Below are 17246 nucleotides of genomic sequence, written 5' to 3' on the forward strand. Positions count from 1 at the left end.
ATGTGTTGGAAATAAATTTTTAAAAAAATATTAAAATATCTATTAAAAAATAAAAAAGAAATAGTTGTGGTGTGTTGTGTGTGAGTAGGGCTGTTCAATATGGCAAAACCGAACCATACCGAACCGAACCGAATCGAAATAGACAATATGATTTGGATTTGGTATATACCATACAAACCGAATGGATGTAATTTTCTAAAAACCGTAGGATTTGAATATGGTTTGTTATATAACCGATAAAACCGAGTAAACCGAATAAAACCGATCAAAAATAGAAACATGTAAATATGTATATATTTTATAACGACGTATGAAAATCATAAGTTAATTTGTTTGCTAATAACTATTATCATATTTTTTACAGTAACAAAAAAGTCATGATTTGTAAAACATTTGAAGTATAATTAAATAACAATTCATCGCAACCGATGCTTCTTATTTTTTAGTCTTTTTTTTTGATCTTTTTGTTTTATTTTAGCATTGACTAAATTGAAATAAAGATTATAAATTTGATGGACAACAATTAGTAGAAATTATTCACAACTTTTTTTAATCTACAAATGAACAGAGATTCGTGTTCAATCGAAGAAACATGAATTTGATGAACGCTAAATATGGAAGAGTAGAAAATTTTTCTTTAGTGTTTCGTGCTTCTGTTTTGTTTTTAGTTTATTTTTATTCAAAATTTTGAGTTTTGATTTTAATTCTAAATTTGATTATTTTATTAGATGGTATATGCGTTTTTTATTTTTTGTTCTTTTATTTAAACATATAATATTTTTTAATAAATGACTCTTTTGACAACATGACTCTAAAATTCATATAATATGATCACAAAATAAAGAATTATGTTTTTTGGGTATAAAATCGAATAAACCGAAAACCGATAGTATATAAATCGAACCGAACCGATGTAAATATGGATTTAGAATGGTAGTTGTATTTTACTAACCGAAATACCGAAAAACCGAAAAACCGAAAAAACCGAACCGAAACCAAACCATATCCGGATTGAACACCCCTGTGTGTGAGAGTCTCCTCCTTCCCCGGACACTCTGAACAGAAATATTAGGAGAGCAGTTTTAAAGACTGTAGGAATGGGTCAGCTCGCTCTTCAGAGAGTCTCGCCGTTAGCTTCGCTTCCAAGACGTCTTCCTTCTCTTTTGCCACCCTCTTCAGCTCATCAGTTCCTCCCTTTCGCAACCGCCTCTCGCCGCCCTCGCCGTCACGGATTCTACCTTGTCAGGTTTCCTTTTGATTTTCTTCTCTAGTCGGGTTGTTTGCAAACACTCCATTTATTTTCGTTATTGATTCACAAACTGAATGAAAAGACAGATACTTTAAGGTCGATGAATGTTTTATTTATGTTTTTTTTAGTGAATATCTTCTGTTCTTTGGTCTTTTTGCTCATTGTCGCGTCATCTAAAGCAGGTTTTGGTTTTACTCTGTTTACTGTTAGTATCAGTTTGTTAATTGTTAAACATAGGTTGTTTCTTGTCATTCATTTGTATCATCATCCATAACATTCTTGATGTTGCCCTGTTTTATTTATTTGTATGCATTCATGATTTTTTTCCCCCTAATCAAGTTGTCCTTTCTTCTGTCACATGATAGAGCAATGTCATCCCATATTGTCGGTTATCCCCGTATCGGACCCAAAAGAGAGCTCAAGTTTGCATTGGAGTCCTTCTGGGATGGGAAAACCGGTGTTGACGATTTGCAAACCGTTGCCGCGAACCTGAGAAACTCCATATGGAAACACATGGCTGATGCAGGGATCAAATATATCCCCAGCAACACTTTTTCATACTATGATCAGATGTTGGATACAACAACTATGCTTGGCGCTGTTCCGTCTAGATACGGTTGGGAAAGTGGTGAGATCGGGTTTGATGTTTACTTCTCCATGGCTAGGGGAAACGATTCTGTTCCTGCTATGGAAATGACCAAGTGGTTTGATACAAACTAGTAAGTGAAATGTTCTTCCCATTGTTTGTAGAGAATGTTTTTTTTCCCTTACTAATAAAGTTCTGAACAGCCATTACATTGTTCCTGAGTTGGGTCCTGATGTTGAATTCTCATATGCATCTCACAAGGCTGTGGATGAATTTAAGGAGGCTAAAGCAGTAAGTCTTGACTTGAACCTTTCTCACTTCATTGCTTTGTATAGGCGCCGCCTAGACCGATTTTTAGAATAATAAGCTGTTATTGTACTTTTGATAAGGGATGGTATTTTATTTTATATTTCTCTTCAGCTTTTCATCCTTTTTCCCCCAAGGCTCTTACTCTAACTGTGATTTTGGCTGTTTATGGTATATAGCTTGGCATAGACACAGTTCCGGTGCTCATTGGTCCCATCACCTACTTGCTCTTGTCGAAACCAGCAAAGGGTGTTGATAAATCTTTCTGCATGCTCTCTCTGATTGATAAGATTCTTCCCATCTACAAGTAAGAATAACATTATCAAAATTTATTAGAAATTAGCTTAGACGAAAACAGATACACATAGATAAACTGATTTTATGTGGCATTTCTTTTGGTAGAGAGGTTTTTGATGATCTAAAATCTGCTGGCGCTCGGTGGATTCAGTTCGACGAGCCTATACTTGTGATGGATCTCGACACCAACCAGCTGCAGGCGTTTTCGGATGCTTACTCCCGCATGGAGTCATCTTTGGCGGGGTTGAATGTTCTTATCGCCACATACTTCGCAGACGTTCCTGCTGAAGCCTACAAGGCGTTAACGTCGTTGAAGTGTGTAACTGGGTTTGGATTTGACCTCGTTCGTGGACTGGAGACTGTTGATCTTATCAAAGCGGGTTTTCCTCGTGGAAAGCTACTGTTCGCTGGTGTTGTTGATGGAAGGAACATTTGGGCGAATGATCTTTCTGCTTCACTCAAGACGCTACAGTCTCTTGAAGACATTGTTGGCAAAGGTATCATCAGTTAACAACATTTTCGTTTTGTTGTTTTCACTTTGCTTCAGATATGAATCTTTTATCTTCTCTTTGCAGACAAAGTTGTGGTCTCTACTTCGTGCTCTCTACTCCATACAGCTGTGGACTTGGTGAACGAAACTAGACTTGATAAAGAACTCAAATCATGGCTTGCGTTTGCTGCACAGAAGGTCGTTGAAGTGAATGCACTTGCTAAATCATTATCTGGAGTTAAGGATGAGGTAAATAAGATGCAACATTTGATTATTACATATCTTGGAACATGCTTGTAGACTTTGCTTTTAATACAAAAAGTAGTTTTAACTTTCAGCTTATTGTCTTGGGCCCCTTTGTAGGCATTGTTTTGTGCTAATTCCATGGGACAAGCTTCTAGAAGATCATCTCCAAGGGTGACAAATGCCGCTGTACAACAGGATGTAAGGGGGTTTTTCTAACAAGTTGCTCTTCTAAATTTTTATATCTTAAAAGTTACTTTTCGTATTCAGGTTGCTGCAGTAAAGAAATCTGATCACCGTCGTTCTACAGAAGTAAGTGCTAGGCTACAAGCTCAGCAGAAGAAGCTGAACCTTCCTGCTCTTCCAACAACTACAATTGGATCTTTTCCTCAGACCGCAGATCTCAGACGAATACGCAGAGAGTTCAAGGCCAAAAAGTAGGTATATCTAATCCAAAAAATGGTCACATGTCATTAATCTTAAGACTCATGCATCTGCTTTATTTGCAGGATATCAGATATTGACTATGTTCAGGCAATCAAAGTGGAATTTGAAAAGGTTGTCAAGCTTCAGGAAGAGCTTGGGATTGATGTCTTGGTGCATGGGGAGGCAGAGGTGTGAGGAAAATATACTGAAGCCTAGGCTTACTATTCGAGCTATTCCGTTCTTTTACTCTCCTGATATGGTGGCTTTAATCCTGCAGAGAAACGATATGGTGGAGTTTTTTGGTGAGCAGCTCTCTGGCTTTGCGTTCACATCAAACGGGTGGGTCCAATCATACGGTTCCCGCTGTGTCAAGCCACCTATCATCTACGGTGATGTCACACGACCGAAGGCAATGACTGTCTTCTGGTCGTCAATGGCACAGAAGATGACCCGACATCCTATGAAGGGAATGCTCACCGGCCCTGTTACAATTCTCAATTGGTCCTTTGCTAGAAATGACCAGCCCAGGTGTGTGACAACTAAGTCTATTAAATTCTCTTACACTCTGTATGGTGTTTCTGTCTCACCGTGCTAATGATGTAATAATAGGCATGAGACGTGTTTCCAAATTGCACTTGCTATCAAAGATGAGGTGGAAGATCTTGAGAAGGCTGGTATCACTGTGATTCAGATTGATGAAGCTGCATTAAGAGAAGGATTGCCTCTGAGGAGGTCCGAGCAAGAATTTTACCTTGACTGGGCCGTCCACGCGTTCAGAATCACAAACTGCGATGTGCATGACACTACTCAGGTCATCTCTATCTCACCGGAGGCCTAGAACTAATGACTGAAACTACAAAATATTACTGTATCTAATTTTTTTTCATGCTCTCTTGTAACTTCATGCAGATACACACTCACATGTGCTACTCAAATTTCAACGACATCATCCACTCAATCATAAACATGGATGCCGATGTGATCACCATCGAGAACTCACGCTCAGACGAGAAGCTCTTATCAGTCTTCCACGAAGGAGTGAAATACGGTGCCGGAATCGGTCCAGGGGTCTATGACATCCACTCCCCTCGTATCCCGTCCGCTGAAGAAATAGCTGAGCGTATCAACAAGATGCTTGCGGTTCTTGACAGCAAAGTCCTTTGGGTGAACCCTGACTGTGGCTTAAAGACGCGCAAGTACGATGAAGTTAAATCCGCACTTAGCAACATGGTTGCTGCTGCCAAGCTTATCCGCTCTGAGCTAGTTAAGTCATAAAAGCCTTTCCACACAAGTAAGTTTTTTTTGCTCATACTGCCACTTAAATTAGCAATTCTTGTAGGGTTTATTATACTTTGTAGTTCTGATTAAGTTGTGATTATACTAAGGCTAGTTAAAAATCTGTAAAATGGAGTTTTTTTCTTTCATTTTTCTCATCACAAATTTGTGTACATGAATATATATAAATAGGGTAATTATCAAATATTTATTTGTTTTTCTGTGCATAAGCAAATCTTATACATCAATGAGAGGCAAATGTGACTCATTCCTCGGAGTTCCAGACCAGGGATGAGCGTACTGCATTTCTAGCATACAGTAGGATTAGCAGAACCAATACAATCGAAGCAGTCAAATTGCAGAGTAACTGCCTTTTGCTTTTAGCTTCCTTTACCACGTTTCCAGTTGCTTCTTTGTACTTCTCAAACCATTTGGCTCCAACTCTGTCCTTCTCCTCGTCCTTGGAGCTCAAAGTTCCTTTAGGCTCACCAACTAATCCCTCTTTGTCACTCTTTACTTCCCCTGCTTTTTGCTCTGCATCATTATGTTTCAGCTGATCGTTTGGCTTAGAACCTTGGCTTTGTTTTGCCTCATGTTGATCATGGGGTTTTGTGACCACCGGTGGTTTGACCGGTGATGGTGGTGGCTTAGTTTGAGGGGTTTCTGTCTTGACTTTGGGATGTCTGATGTAGAGTTTGTAATCTTTGAACATAGCTGAAACAGAGTCGATATCAACGGTGAGAGGAACGGGTATCTCCCGGTGGAAACGAATCCATTTGTTTCCGCCAGTTGGACGTTCTCCCGTTAGTCTTAGCTTCCTTGTGGAGGTTACAGCCACCTTAACCTGTTCTTTCTTGAATCCTAACCAACCACAGAAGACAATGCTTATGAGCTTCTGCTTGTTTGATTCTACTAAACTGTTTATCTCTATATTCTCTCTGTTTTTATGCAGAGAAGTGAATAAACGAGGATCGAGAAGAAGAAAACAAACCTGGGAGATCAGCGACAAGGACCTCGGCGTCTGGTTCAGAGGTCCATCTAGTTGCAGGCTCGAATTCTTGGTAAACTCGTTCTGTTCCAAAGTTAGCCATTCTCTCTTTCACTCTCTTTTTTCTTTGTAGTTGCTCTGTTTTTCTTTGGTTTATAAGTAATATTTTGTGTTGTGAGAGAGCAGAGAATGATATCAAATGAATTTATAGGCAAAGAAGATTATTAGACAGCAAAGAGTTTTGTTTGATTTAGTTTTGGTTTGAAGAAACGAAGGCTTAATTCTTTGGGTTTTCCAACTTGCTCTTTTCTCTTCTTTCGAGTTTTCTTTGTCTTGAAGATTTTAATTATTCTTTGGATTGAGTTTAATATTAAGTATCTCTTTTTATTTGTCTGTCTTCAAAATTATGAGTTCTAGATGATTATTTATTAATATTATATACTATTTATACGTATGGGAACAATAGTTTCTTATACACATGCAACGTCGGATGATGGTGAATGCAAACACCAAAATCACCATTGCCATGCTCACCTCACCAGCCCTTTGGAATTATACCCTTCGTATTCCGTATTATATTGAAATAAAAAAAAAAACATTTTACATTAGAAATTTGATTTTAATATTTTACATTAGAAATTTGATTTTAATATCTCTTAACTGATAAGTTTTTTTCAAAATTACAAAAACAAAAAGAAATACAAAAGTTTAGGCTGTTGTTATCAATTCTTTATAGGGAAATCGTCCAAAAAAATACCGAATATAGCAAGAATGGCCAAAAGAAACATGGATATACTAGGTGGCCGAAAAAAGCACAAACTTTCATTGATTTTTACAGTTTATTAAGAACGTTACATTGACTAACCAAATTATCCCACAGTTATCAGAGTTAACAGATAATTTAGATGACGTTAATTTTGAGTGTTAAAGAATACGACGTCGTTTCATCTCTTGTAGTTTCATTTATTTTTGAAATTAAAAATAAGTGCTCTATCAGGATCGAACCCGTGCTCTCGTGTATCATTGTGCGGGTTTATTGCCACTGAACTAATGGACTTTACAATAGATTGACGAACAGAGTTTGTTATATTGTCTTCGAATCCCAGTTAAATGAATAAAAAAGAAACGACGTCGTCTTCTCCTAACCTTAAATTCCCAAATCAAAACGAGAACGACGAACAAAGCTCGATTCTCTTCAATTTTTTCCATTAGAAGATCGATTCTCACTTTTCCCTCCGAAAATCACAACCTCCCTTCCGTTCCTTGTGAACTTCGTCTTCACCATCTACTACACATCACGAGTTCAAAGAGCCTTAGGGTTTCTGAGAAAAATCCCCAAATCGATTTGGGTTTATGAGAAATTAGAATTACGTTTTGTTTTATTTCAATCATCCACATCATTTCATCAATAAAGCAAAATGTGTGTGGTAATAAACCGTAAAGTCCACTATCTCAGTGACAAAGACTCCTCCCATTAAACATGAGTGCTGAGTTCGAATCCAACCAACACCGATTTTAATTAAACATCAACATATTTTGATCAATAAAAAGAAATGTATATGGTAATCTTCCGAAAAGTCCACTAACTCAATGGCAAAGACCTCCCAAAGAACCACGAGTGCACGAATTCGAATCCAACCACAACCATTTTAATTAAACATAACAGACGTGATGAAAAGACCTCGTTTTCACTAAACGACAGTATTTAACGGTTAGTAAACACAGTCTTAACTATCGGTTAACGGTGAATTAATCTGGTAAGTCAATCGAAAGTTTTAATGGACAGGCTCGAGTCCAGGTTTCTTTTGGTCATTTTTACCATGTTCAGTATTTATTTGGATGAATTCCCATTCTTTATACATGCAGCTTGTTACAAAACCGGTTTACCACATAATCACATTCATTATCATGAAATTATGTCATAACTAGGCCTCTAGGCTCTAGTCATAACATTGTTGCAAGCACTCTAAAGAAAAACAGAGTTGTTACATTCACATCAGAAACACAAAGACAAGCTATTAATTAAGTTTAAAAAAAAAAAGAGACAAGCTATTAAGTGTTCTTCCTCTTCTGGGTCCATAAGTGAACCGTGGTCCGAGCACGATAGGGACCTCTCTTGTTCCAAGACAAAGAAAGATACTAATGGACCCCAACTAAATAATTTCTCTGAAAATAAATAAATCGCATGAAGGAAATAAACTGCTACTTAAAAAATGATTATTCTCACCAATTATTTAAAAGAAAATCAGTTAATCCAAACTAATTTTTACTAAGTTATTGATAGAGACAACCTATCTATTTGTATGAACTCTTGTGATAAAAGGGAAATACTGCTTTATTGATAAGTTTAAGCCAAGTTACACAGAGATGTTAAGGACTCTCAACTCCTACTACAACTTGACCAAACAATTGATAACCTCAACAGACTCCTCTACTACTTTATTTATACTCCTAACTCATGTGAAAGCCCACAACTATTGTGAGTCACAACTACGCTACTTGACAAAGCCATGTGCCCACAACCGTAATGACAATGACTCTTATTCCTTTATTCAACCATGCCTAATACTCCCAACTCGGTACTCCTAATACTCCAAATCCAGTACTCATCCCTCAATACTCCAAAAGCCAGCTGTCTCCTCTTTACCGTTACTGCTTTGCTTGTCCCCTTCGCTTGTACTGATATATGATTGGAGGACGCTCAGCTCCGTACGTATCAATACCCCGCTCTTCGAAATCGACCTTGTCCTCAAGGTCCAAGTCAGGAAACTGACCTCGCAGCAGACTGATCTCCTCCCAAGTGCAATCATGTGTCGGTAGCCCCTTCCACTTAATCAAGACCTCCTCTCTTCCTGTCTTCTCATTTCTCCGCTTCTGAACCACTGCCTCTGGCTCGGTCTCCAGCACCCCATCCGACGTCAGTTGTGACGGAATGGCCATGGTTTCCACTGTCTCCCCGACGACCTTTTTGAGCTGGGAAACATGGAAAGTAGGATGTATCTTTGTTCCCTCTGGTAGCTTCAGTTTGTAGGCTACACGCCCTACCTTAGCCAGTACTTCGAACGGTCCATAGAACCTCGCAGATAGCTTCTCGTTGATGCGTTTTGCCACCGAGCGCTGTCTATAGGGGCGGAGCTTCAGCAGAACCATATCCCCTACCTCAAATTCCACTTCTCGTCTGTGACAATCTGCTCTCTGTTTCATCAACTGCTGTGAGCGATGCAACTGCTCCTTGATGGTTTCGATCATCTGATCACGTTCTTTCAGTTGATCTTCCAACTGCGCATTAGCTGTCGATCCGTCCTCATACCTGAGCAGCGTTGGTGGTTCTCTCCCATACAGAGCCTTGAACGGCGACATTTGCAGTGCTGAGTGATATGAAGTGTTGTAGCTTAGCTCAGCCCATTCCAAGAACTTTGCCCACGTCTTTGGCTTATCTCCCGCATAACACCTCAGATAGGTCTCCATACTTCTGTTGGTTACCTCAGTCTGACCATCCGTCTGTGGGTGATAGGCCGTACTGAAGCATAGCTTGGACCCCGACAGCCTGAAGAGCTCTTTCCAGAACAGACTAGTGAACACTTTATCTCGGTCCGAGATGATCGTGCGTGGAAATCCATGTAACTTAATCACCCCCTGAACGAATAGCTGAGCCACCTCAGGCGCTGTGAAAGGATGCTTGATCTTGATGAAGTGAGCATACTTGGTGAACCGATCCACCACTACCAGCACTGCATTGTATCCCTCTGACTTTGGTAGTCCTTCCACAAAATCCATGGAGATATCTTCCCATACTTGTCCTGGAACCGGCAAGGGTTGCAGCAATCCTCCAGGAGCAAGCGTAGAGTATTTCTGACGTTGACAAATCTGACATTCCGCCACATATCTCCTAATGTCTGTCATCATACCCTTCCAGTAAAATAACTCGCCAATGCGCTTCTGTGTTTTAAGCATTCCTCCGTGTCCTGCTATTTTACTGTCATGATGCTCCTGCATTACTGTCTTCACCAAAGGAGACTCTCTTGGCAACACAAGCTTCCCGTGTCTTAGTAATCTTCCCTGAACCCACGCATAATCTGGATGTTTGTTGGGGTCCTCTCTTAGCTCAGAGATCAGCTTCTGCAACTCTTCGTTTCTGTCAACTTCCCCACAGATTTCCTCTAGCTGCAAGGCTGTTGACACCGTCACTGCGAACAACTCGGCAACCTCAGCCTTTCGCGATAGGGCGTCAGCGGCCTTGTTCTCCAGGCCCGGCTTGTAAGCAATATCAAACTCAAACCCAAGCAGCTTGGTTAACCATTTTTGATATTCCATGTTGATCTCCCGTTGCTCCAGTAAGAACTTGAGACTCTTTTGATCTGTTCTGACCAAAAAATTTCTGCCCAACAAGTAGTGTCTCCATTTTTGCACTGCGAACACGATTGCCATGAGCTCCCTCTCGTAAACCGACTTCAGCTTCTGCCTCTCCGTTAAGGCTTGGCTGAAATAGGCTATTGGCCTCTGCTGCTGCATCAGAACAGCTCCGAGCCCCACACCAGAAGCATCAGACTCGACGATGAAGAGAGCATCGAAGTCTGGCATGGCTAGAACTGGAGCTGTCGCCATGGCTTCTTTAAGCTTCACAAACGCCCCCGTGGCTTCTGCACACCATCTAAACTGATCTTTCTGCAACAGCGAAGTCAAGGGTCGTGCAATACTCCCATAGCCGAGTACAAACTTCCTGTAATACCCTGTGAGGCCTAAGAAGCCCCTCAATCCCTTGACCGTCCGTGGTTCAGGCCAGTCCACCATTGCTCGCACCTTCTCGGGGTCAGCAGCCACCCCCTGAGCCGAGATGATGTGGCCCAAGTATTCTACCTTCTCACTCCCAAACTGGCACTTCTTTTGGTTAGCGTACAACTGGTTGTCTCGCAACAACTGCAACACCACCCCTAGATGCTCTCTGTGATCCTCCTCGGTCTTGCTGTACACCAAGATGTCGTCAAAGAAGACGAGAACAAAACGACGCAGGTGGGGACGGAAGACCTCATTCATGAGTGATTGAAATGTAGCTGGGGCGTTCGACAGCCCAAACGGCATAACTAAGAACTCATAGTGGCCATCGTGCGTGCGAAAAGCGGTCTTAGGTACATCCTCCGCCTTGACTAAGATCTGATGATAGCCTGCACGAAGGTCGAGCTTGGAGAAGACCGTCGCGCCATGGAGCTCGTCCAACAGCTGATCAATCATCGGTATCGGGTACTTGTCCGCCACTGTTACTCGGTTAAGAGCCCGATAATCGACACAGAACCTCCAGCTTCCGTCTTTCTTTTTCACGAGCAAAACAGGGCTAGAGAAAGGGCTATTGCTTTCTTTAATGATCCCAGCTGCTAACATCAACCCAATCTGTCGCTCGATCTCTGCCTTTTGCGCATGAGGGTATCGGAAGGGTCGGACGCTCACGGGGCTAGCTCCTGATTCTAGGAGGATTGCGTGCTCCTTCCCCCTCGTAGGAGGCAATCCACTCGGTTCTTTGAACACATCCAAGTACTGGTTCGTCACTTCTTTCCATACCGGAGACGTGGTTGCGTGAGATGGAGCTACTGCAGCCTGCAACCCACCAAACTCGATCAACATCCCATCACCTTCCTTCTCCATAGTCTTCCATATGGACTTGAGAGAGACTGCTGCTGAGTGGAGACTGGGATCTCCTTGTAGCAACACCCACTCCCCATCCAATTTAATTTTCATCCGCTGAAGCTTCCAATTTACTCTGGTCTCTCCAAGAGTATCGAGCCATTGTACCCCCAAGATCACATCGGCAATACCCAACTCCAGAGGCAGGAAGCTCGTGTGAATGGTGCATTCTTGAAGCTTTAGCTCTACCCCTGTGATTACTCCCCTTCCTTGTACCTTAACCCCACCAGCTACCAAGACACCGTAGCGAGTAGTGTTCTGTGCCTCTAGCCCCAGCTTCTTCGCTATCCTCTCTGAGATGAAATTATGAGAGGCTCCGCTGTCGATGAGCACTATCACTTCTTCCCCACCGAGCTCCCCTTGTAATTTCATGGTCCGAGAAGAGGATAGTCCAACCACGGAGTTTATCGAGACCTCCGCCACCACGGCTTCGACCTCGCCGTCTTCCTCCAGTAACTCACGGGGCTCCTCCTCTAGTACTTCTTCGCTTCCATCGTCGTACATGACGAGCACCGTAAGTTCCGGTTTCGGACAACGGTGATTTCGATGGAACTTCTCATCGCATCGGAAACACAGACCCGCCGCCCTTCGCTGCTCGATCTCCGCTGGCGTGAGCCGTCGGAACGGAGCCTTAACCCTATTGTGATAGGTTACGGTTTTTCCGGCGTCCCCCTTTTCTTTCTTAGCCATTGGGCTCTGGTTGACACTGGGCTTCGATTTCTGTTGACTCGGCCCGTTAGAGCTTTGTCTGTTTACGAACGTAGACGTTCCCCCGTTACTGGACTTGAAGTTACGGCCCATTAAGGATCCATAGGGTTTTGTCTCGTCGTCTTCATCGTCTTCCCACGCTTCCACCTTTCGAGCTACCTTCATCATTTTCTGCAATGTCGTTGGTTCAAACATCCTCACGCCAGCTCTTATGCGAGATTTCAATCCCGACATAAAGGCCATTTTGAGCATCGTATCTGGCACCTCCGGAGCGTTCGTCGCCAGCGAGATGAACTCCCGACAGAATTCCTTGACGGTCCCTTCCTGTCGGAGTCTCAAGAGTCTTTCGCCGGCCGATGTGTCCTTCATCGTCGAGTACTGCTCTAATACTCTCTCCTTCATGTGGTTCCAGCTGCGAAACGGGTCTCTGTCCCGTTCCCAGCGGTACCAGAGCAGGGCATCCTCCACAAAGCACATCCTCACAGCCTTCAACTTTTGCTCCTCCGTGAACTCACTGAGCTCGAAGTACTGCTCTGCCCTCAGCACCCAACTGTCTGCTTGTTCACCATCGAACAACGGCAGCTCTAGTTGGTCTGTTATGGTTCGGTCTCGGTCCTTGCTGCCCTCGGTCTGGTTGGACCCCCGCGAACAAGACCCGTTCCTCTCCGATACTCCCCCTTCAGCCAACTTCGGAGTTTGAATCGGAACGGTACCGGCTTCTTGCGTCACCGGCCGCAGATCCTCCTCTTCGGGTGTTTCCTCCTCCTGGTGAGCCTTTTCTTTGGCGACTTCGAGCGAACGAGCTTGCTCCCTCATTTGCTCGTCCTTCTCCTGCTCCCATCGCGCAAAGAAGGCACTCATCTGTTGTTGCATCGCCGACAAGGTTTGTTCCATCGTATCCACCTTTGTCATGCTCTGCTCCAAGGTAGTGATGCGGCCCAACTGCTGTTGCACTTGTTCCGCGGTTTGTTCAGCTTCAGGTTTCTTAGGTGGCATCGTATTCCTTAGATCTACAAGCTCTGATACCAATTTGATAGAGACAACCTATCTATTTGTATGAACTCTTGTGATAAAAGGGAAATACTGCTTTATTGATAAGTTTAAGCCAAGTTACACAGAGATGTTAAGGACTCTCAACTCCTACTACAACTTGACCAAACAATTGATAACCTCAACAGACTCCTCTACTACTTTATTTATACTCCTAACTCATGTGAAAGCCCACAACTATTGTGAGTCACAACTACGCTACTTGACAAAGCCATGTGCCCACAACCGTAATGACAATGACTCTTATTCCTTTATTCAAGCATGCCTAATACTCCCAACTCGGTACTCCTAATACTCCAAATCCAGTACTCATCCCTCAATACTCCAAAAGCCAGCTGTCTCCTCTTTACCGTTACTGCTTTGCTTGTCCCCTTCGCTTGTACTGATATATGATTGGAGGACGCTCAACTCCGTACGTATCAGTTATCTGGCAAATTAGTGAGCATATTTTATAAATATTTCTTTCTCGTTATATTATTTACCGAAATGAAAAGAGATCATTTTATATATGCTGTCATAGACTCATAGCATAGTCAAAATTCTCGACCTCTTATGGTGCGTATCTCCATTCAAGACAACAATATCTCAACCTGTTTTGCTGTCTCATTAAAAACATTGTAACATTCATCGTTTTCGTCGTCATCACATCTCTTTTTTGTCTTCTCCTTCTCAAATGGTTAATCAGTCTTGAACTATTATATTGTTAAAAATCAGCTGTGCAGGTGTCGAGAGTGAAGGAGGCAAAAGATGGTGAGTTTGAGTTACTTTATACACACGTTAGGGCTTCTCGTGCTCTGTTCTTCTTCAGTGGCAGCTAACAAAGAACCACTTTCAAAGGCCAAGTATAAAGACCCGAAAGAGCCAGTGGAAGTCAGAATCAAGAACCTGATGAGCCATATGACCCTCGAAGAGAAACTCGGGCAGATGGTTCAGGTGGAACGCGTCAATGCCACAACTAAAGTCATTAAAAACTACTTCATCGGTATGATTCTTGACCCTCCAAGAACATTGTTCAAAAACCTATACCAATATTCATTGAGTTATGTGTGCAGGGAGTGCTTTTAGCGGTGGAGGGAGCGTGCCGGCGCCTAACGCCACCCCTGAAGCTTGGGTGAAGATGGTGAATAAGATACAAAAGGCAGCTCTTTCGACCCGCTTAGGGATTCCCATTATCTACGGGATCGATGCTGTTCATGGTCACAATAATGCATACAATGCCACCATTTTCCCGCATAACGTAGGCCTCGGAGTCACCAGGCAAACTCTCACAGAGAATCTCTTAATGAATAAACGGATATGAAATCATTAACTAATATATAAAATAATATGGTTAATCTAGTTATCTCCGATTGGTTTTAAGTTTGAAAATTTATTATAAACTTTAGTTTAACAGAAAATATGTTTAACTAATGACCTGATGGGCATTGTTTCTTACTACTGTTGTATTCATCTGTTAGGGACCCTAACCTTGTGAAGAGGATTGGTGAAGCAACTGCTCTTGAAGTTAGAGCGACAGGAATCCAATATGTCTTTGCTCCATGTATTGCAGTAAGTACTAAAATATTAACTGAACCGACACAGAAACATAGTTTCTTTGTTGTAGCTAATAACTTTGAACAGGTGTGTAGAGACCCTAGATGGGGAAGATGCTATGAGAGCTACAGTGAGGATCACAGAATAGTTCAACAGATGACTGAGATCATACCTGGTTTGCAAGGTGACCTTCATACAGGTCAAAAGGGTGTCCCTTTCGTCGCTGGAAAGTAAGTAAATACTATCTCTAGAGAAGCAAAGATTCATGAAAGCTGAGATTTTATCATAATAAACTTACAGGACCAAAGTTGCAGCATGCGCTAAACACTTTGTTGGAGATGGAGGTACATTGAGAGGGATGAACGCAAACAACACGGTTGTGAACTCAAATGGATTGCTCAGCATACACATGCCGGCTTATTACGATGCGGTAAACAAGGGTGTTGCAACGGTTATGGTGTCATACTCGTCCTTAAACGGGTTGAAAATGCATGCCAATAAGAAACTTATCACAGGTTTCCTCAAGAATAAGTTGAAGTTCAAGGTAACCATACTAATCATAATAGAATAATGCCTTACTTGACCAAGACATTTGAGTAGATAAATATGAAATGGTTTTTAAATATTTTTTTGCAGGGCATTGTCATCTCAGATTTTCTAGGTGTTGATTGGATCACTACACCTCTTCATGCTAATTATTCACATTCTGTAAATTCTGCTGTCACTGCTGGAATCGATATGGTCAGTCTCATTAACTGTTCTGCTTTTTTGTAAAGACATAAAACGCACTTGATATATAGTTGATATATATGATTAATGTCTTGTGATGCAGATCATGGGTTCATCAAACTTAACAGAGTTAGTCGACGTCCTAACCAGTCAAGTGAAGAGAAAACTGATCCCAATGAGAAGAATCAACGATGCCGTGGAGAGAATCTTGAGAGTCAAATTCACAATGGGGCTCTTTGAGGATCCCATGGCTGATCATAGCTTAGCCAACAAGCTAGGCTGTAAGGTCTGTAAGACAAAAAAAACATGAGTTTTTAAAGACAGAGAGCCCCAACTCAAACTCTGGTCCGTGTGTAAACAGGAACACAGGGAGCTAGCAAGAGAAGCAGTGAGGAAATCTCTGGTGCTGTTAAAGAACGGTGAAAATGCAGATAAGCCCTTGCTTCCTCTGCCAAAGAAAGCCAAAAGGATCCTTGTGGCGGGAACACACGCTGATAACTTGGGATACCAATGTGGAGGCTGGACTATCACTTGGCAAGGCCTCAATAGCAACAATCTCACCATAGGTATACACACACTTTTCAAATAAATCATCATTTCTTCATAAATTTTTGTTTTTGGTATTGTTAAATCATCATTTCTTCATTAATATTTTATTCTTCATTATTTTTTGGATAAGATATATATATATATGTGTGTTATTTAGTTTCGCATTTATTTATTTCTTTTAAGCATTATCTTCTTACATTTGTTAAAACAGAGAAGACATGACCTGTAGTGTTTCTCAGACATGTTAAAGATCATTACAGAACAACATTACCAATCTAAGATTGAGTTCTTTTTGCAGGTACAACCATCCTCACCGCAGTAAAAAATACGGTGGATCCGACCACAAAAGTCATCTACAACGAGAATCCAGACACGAACTTCATCAACTCAAGCCGCTTCGATTACGCGATCGTGGTCATCGGGGAGACACCGTACGCTGAGGGATACGGAGACAGCACGAACTTAACCATAGCCGAACCGGGTCTTAGCACTATGGAGAACGTGTGCGGGCTGGTGAAATGCGTGGTGGTGGTCGTCTCGGGACGTCCGGTGATGATGCAGCCATTCGTGGGGGAGATCGACGCTCTGGTTGCGGCGTGGCTTCCAGGAACGGAAGGGCAGGGAGTGGCTGATGTTTTGTTCGGAGATTATGGATTCACCGGGAAGCTGGCTAGGACGTGGTTCAGGACAGTGGATCAGTTGCCGATGAACGTTGGTGACCCGCATTATGACCCGTTGTATGCGTTTGGATTCGGGTTGACCACAAAGCCAAATAAACAGCTTTGAGATTTTGGTGGAGAGTTCGTTTAGTGTTTGATTGGCGCCAACGTCGAAAGTTAGTTAAGAAAAGAAAAATCTATAAATTATATTTTAAATAATTTTGATAGTGTTGTCAAAAAAAAAAAAATTTGATAGCTTAAACAGTTGAGTTTACAGTATTGTTCCTATGACATTTAAAATATAATTGATTTTAGCTGATCATGCTTAAACATTATCATGAAATTATGTCATAACTAGGCCTCTAGGCTCTAGTCATAACATTGTTGCAAGCACTCTAAAGAAAAACAGAGTTGTTACATTCACATCAGAAACACAAAGACAAGCTATTAATTAAGTTTAAAAAAAAAGAGACAAGCTATTA

The 17246-nt window shown here is 41.8% G+C and overlaps 3 protein-coding genes across 7 annotated transcripts; 2 read left to right on the top strand and 1 right to left on the bottom strand.

Annotated features, from left to right (window-relative positions):
• Window positions 1–1021: 1021 nt before the first annotated feature.
• LOC108847732 (5-methyltetrahydropteroyltriglutamate--homocysteine methyltransferase 3, chloroplastic) lies at window positions 1022–6247 on the top strand. Its single transcript, XM_018621057.2, has 13 exons — window positions 1022–1246; window positions 1615–1968; window positions 2039–2126; window positions 2321–2448; window positions 2544–2935; window positions 3014–3177; window positions 3292–3372; window positions 3442–3608; window positions 3681–3786; window positions 3875–4125; window positions 4207–4408; window positions 4507–4888; window positions 5825–6247. Exons 1-12 carry the CDS (start codon window positions 1098–1100, stop codon window positions 4870–4872), a joined length of 2448 nt encoding a protein of 815 aa, XP_018476559.1. The 5' UTR covers window positions 1022–1097; the 3' UTR covers window positions 4873–4888; window positions 5825–6247.
• Window positions 4995–5999, bottom strand: LOC108847733 (inactive protein RESTRICTED TEV MOVEMENT 2). The gene is made up of 2 exons (XM_018621059.2): window positions 5864–5999; window positions 4995–5733 (listed from the first exon to the last, which is right to left on the bottom strand). Exons 1-2 carry the CDS (start codon window positions 5961–5963, stop codon window positions 5138–5140), a joined length of 696 nt encoding a protein of 231 aa, XP_018476561.1. The 5' UTR covers window positions 5964–5999; the 3' UTR covers window positions 4995–5137.
• A 1859-nt stretch (window positions 6248–8106) lies between the features above and the next one.
• LOC108848026 (uncharacterized) lies at window positions 8107–17086 on the top strand. Of its 5 annotated transcripts, none has more exons than XM_018621430.2 (10): window positions 8107–13849; window positions 14009–14276; window positions 14347–14551; window positions 14752–14842; window positions 14915–15057; window positions 15128–15371; window positions 15464–15568; window positions 15660–15842; window positions 15918–16122; window positions 16404–17086. In XM_018621430.2, the coding sequence occupies exons 2-10, from the start codon at window positions 14042–14044 to the stop codon at window positions 16889–16891; spliced, it is 1899 nt and encodes a 632-aa protein (XP_018476932.1). In that variant the 5' UTR covers window positions 8107–13849; window positions 14009–14041; the 3' UTR covers window positions 16892–17086. The 5 variants fall into 5 exon arrangements, with proteins under 5 accessions (XP_018476932.1, XP_056861171.1, XP_018476931.1 ...); XM_057005191.1 differs by lacking the exon at window positions 8107–13849 and adding an exon at window positions 13895–13911; XM_018621431.2 differs by lacking the exon at window positions 8107–13849 and having other exon boundaries at window positions 13992–14044; window positions 14132–14276.
• Window positions 17087–17246: the final 160 nt, after the last annotated feature.

The sequence above is a fragment of the Raphanus sativus genome, chromosome 3 (genome assembly GCF_000801105.2).
Source record: "Raphanus sativus cultivar WK10039 chromosome 3, ASM80110v3, whole genome shotgun sequence".
Taxonomy (NCBI): domain Eukaryota; kingdom Viridiplantae; phylum Streptophyta; class Magnoliopsida; order Brassicales; family Brassicaceae; genus Raphanus; species Raphanus sativus.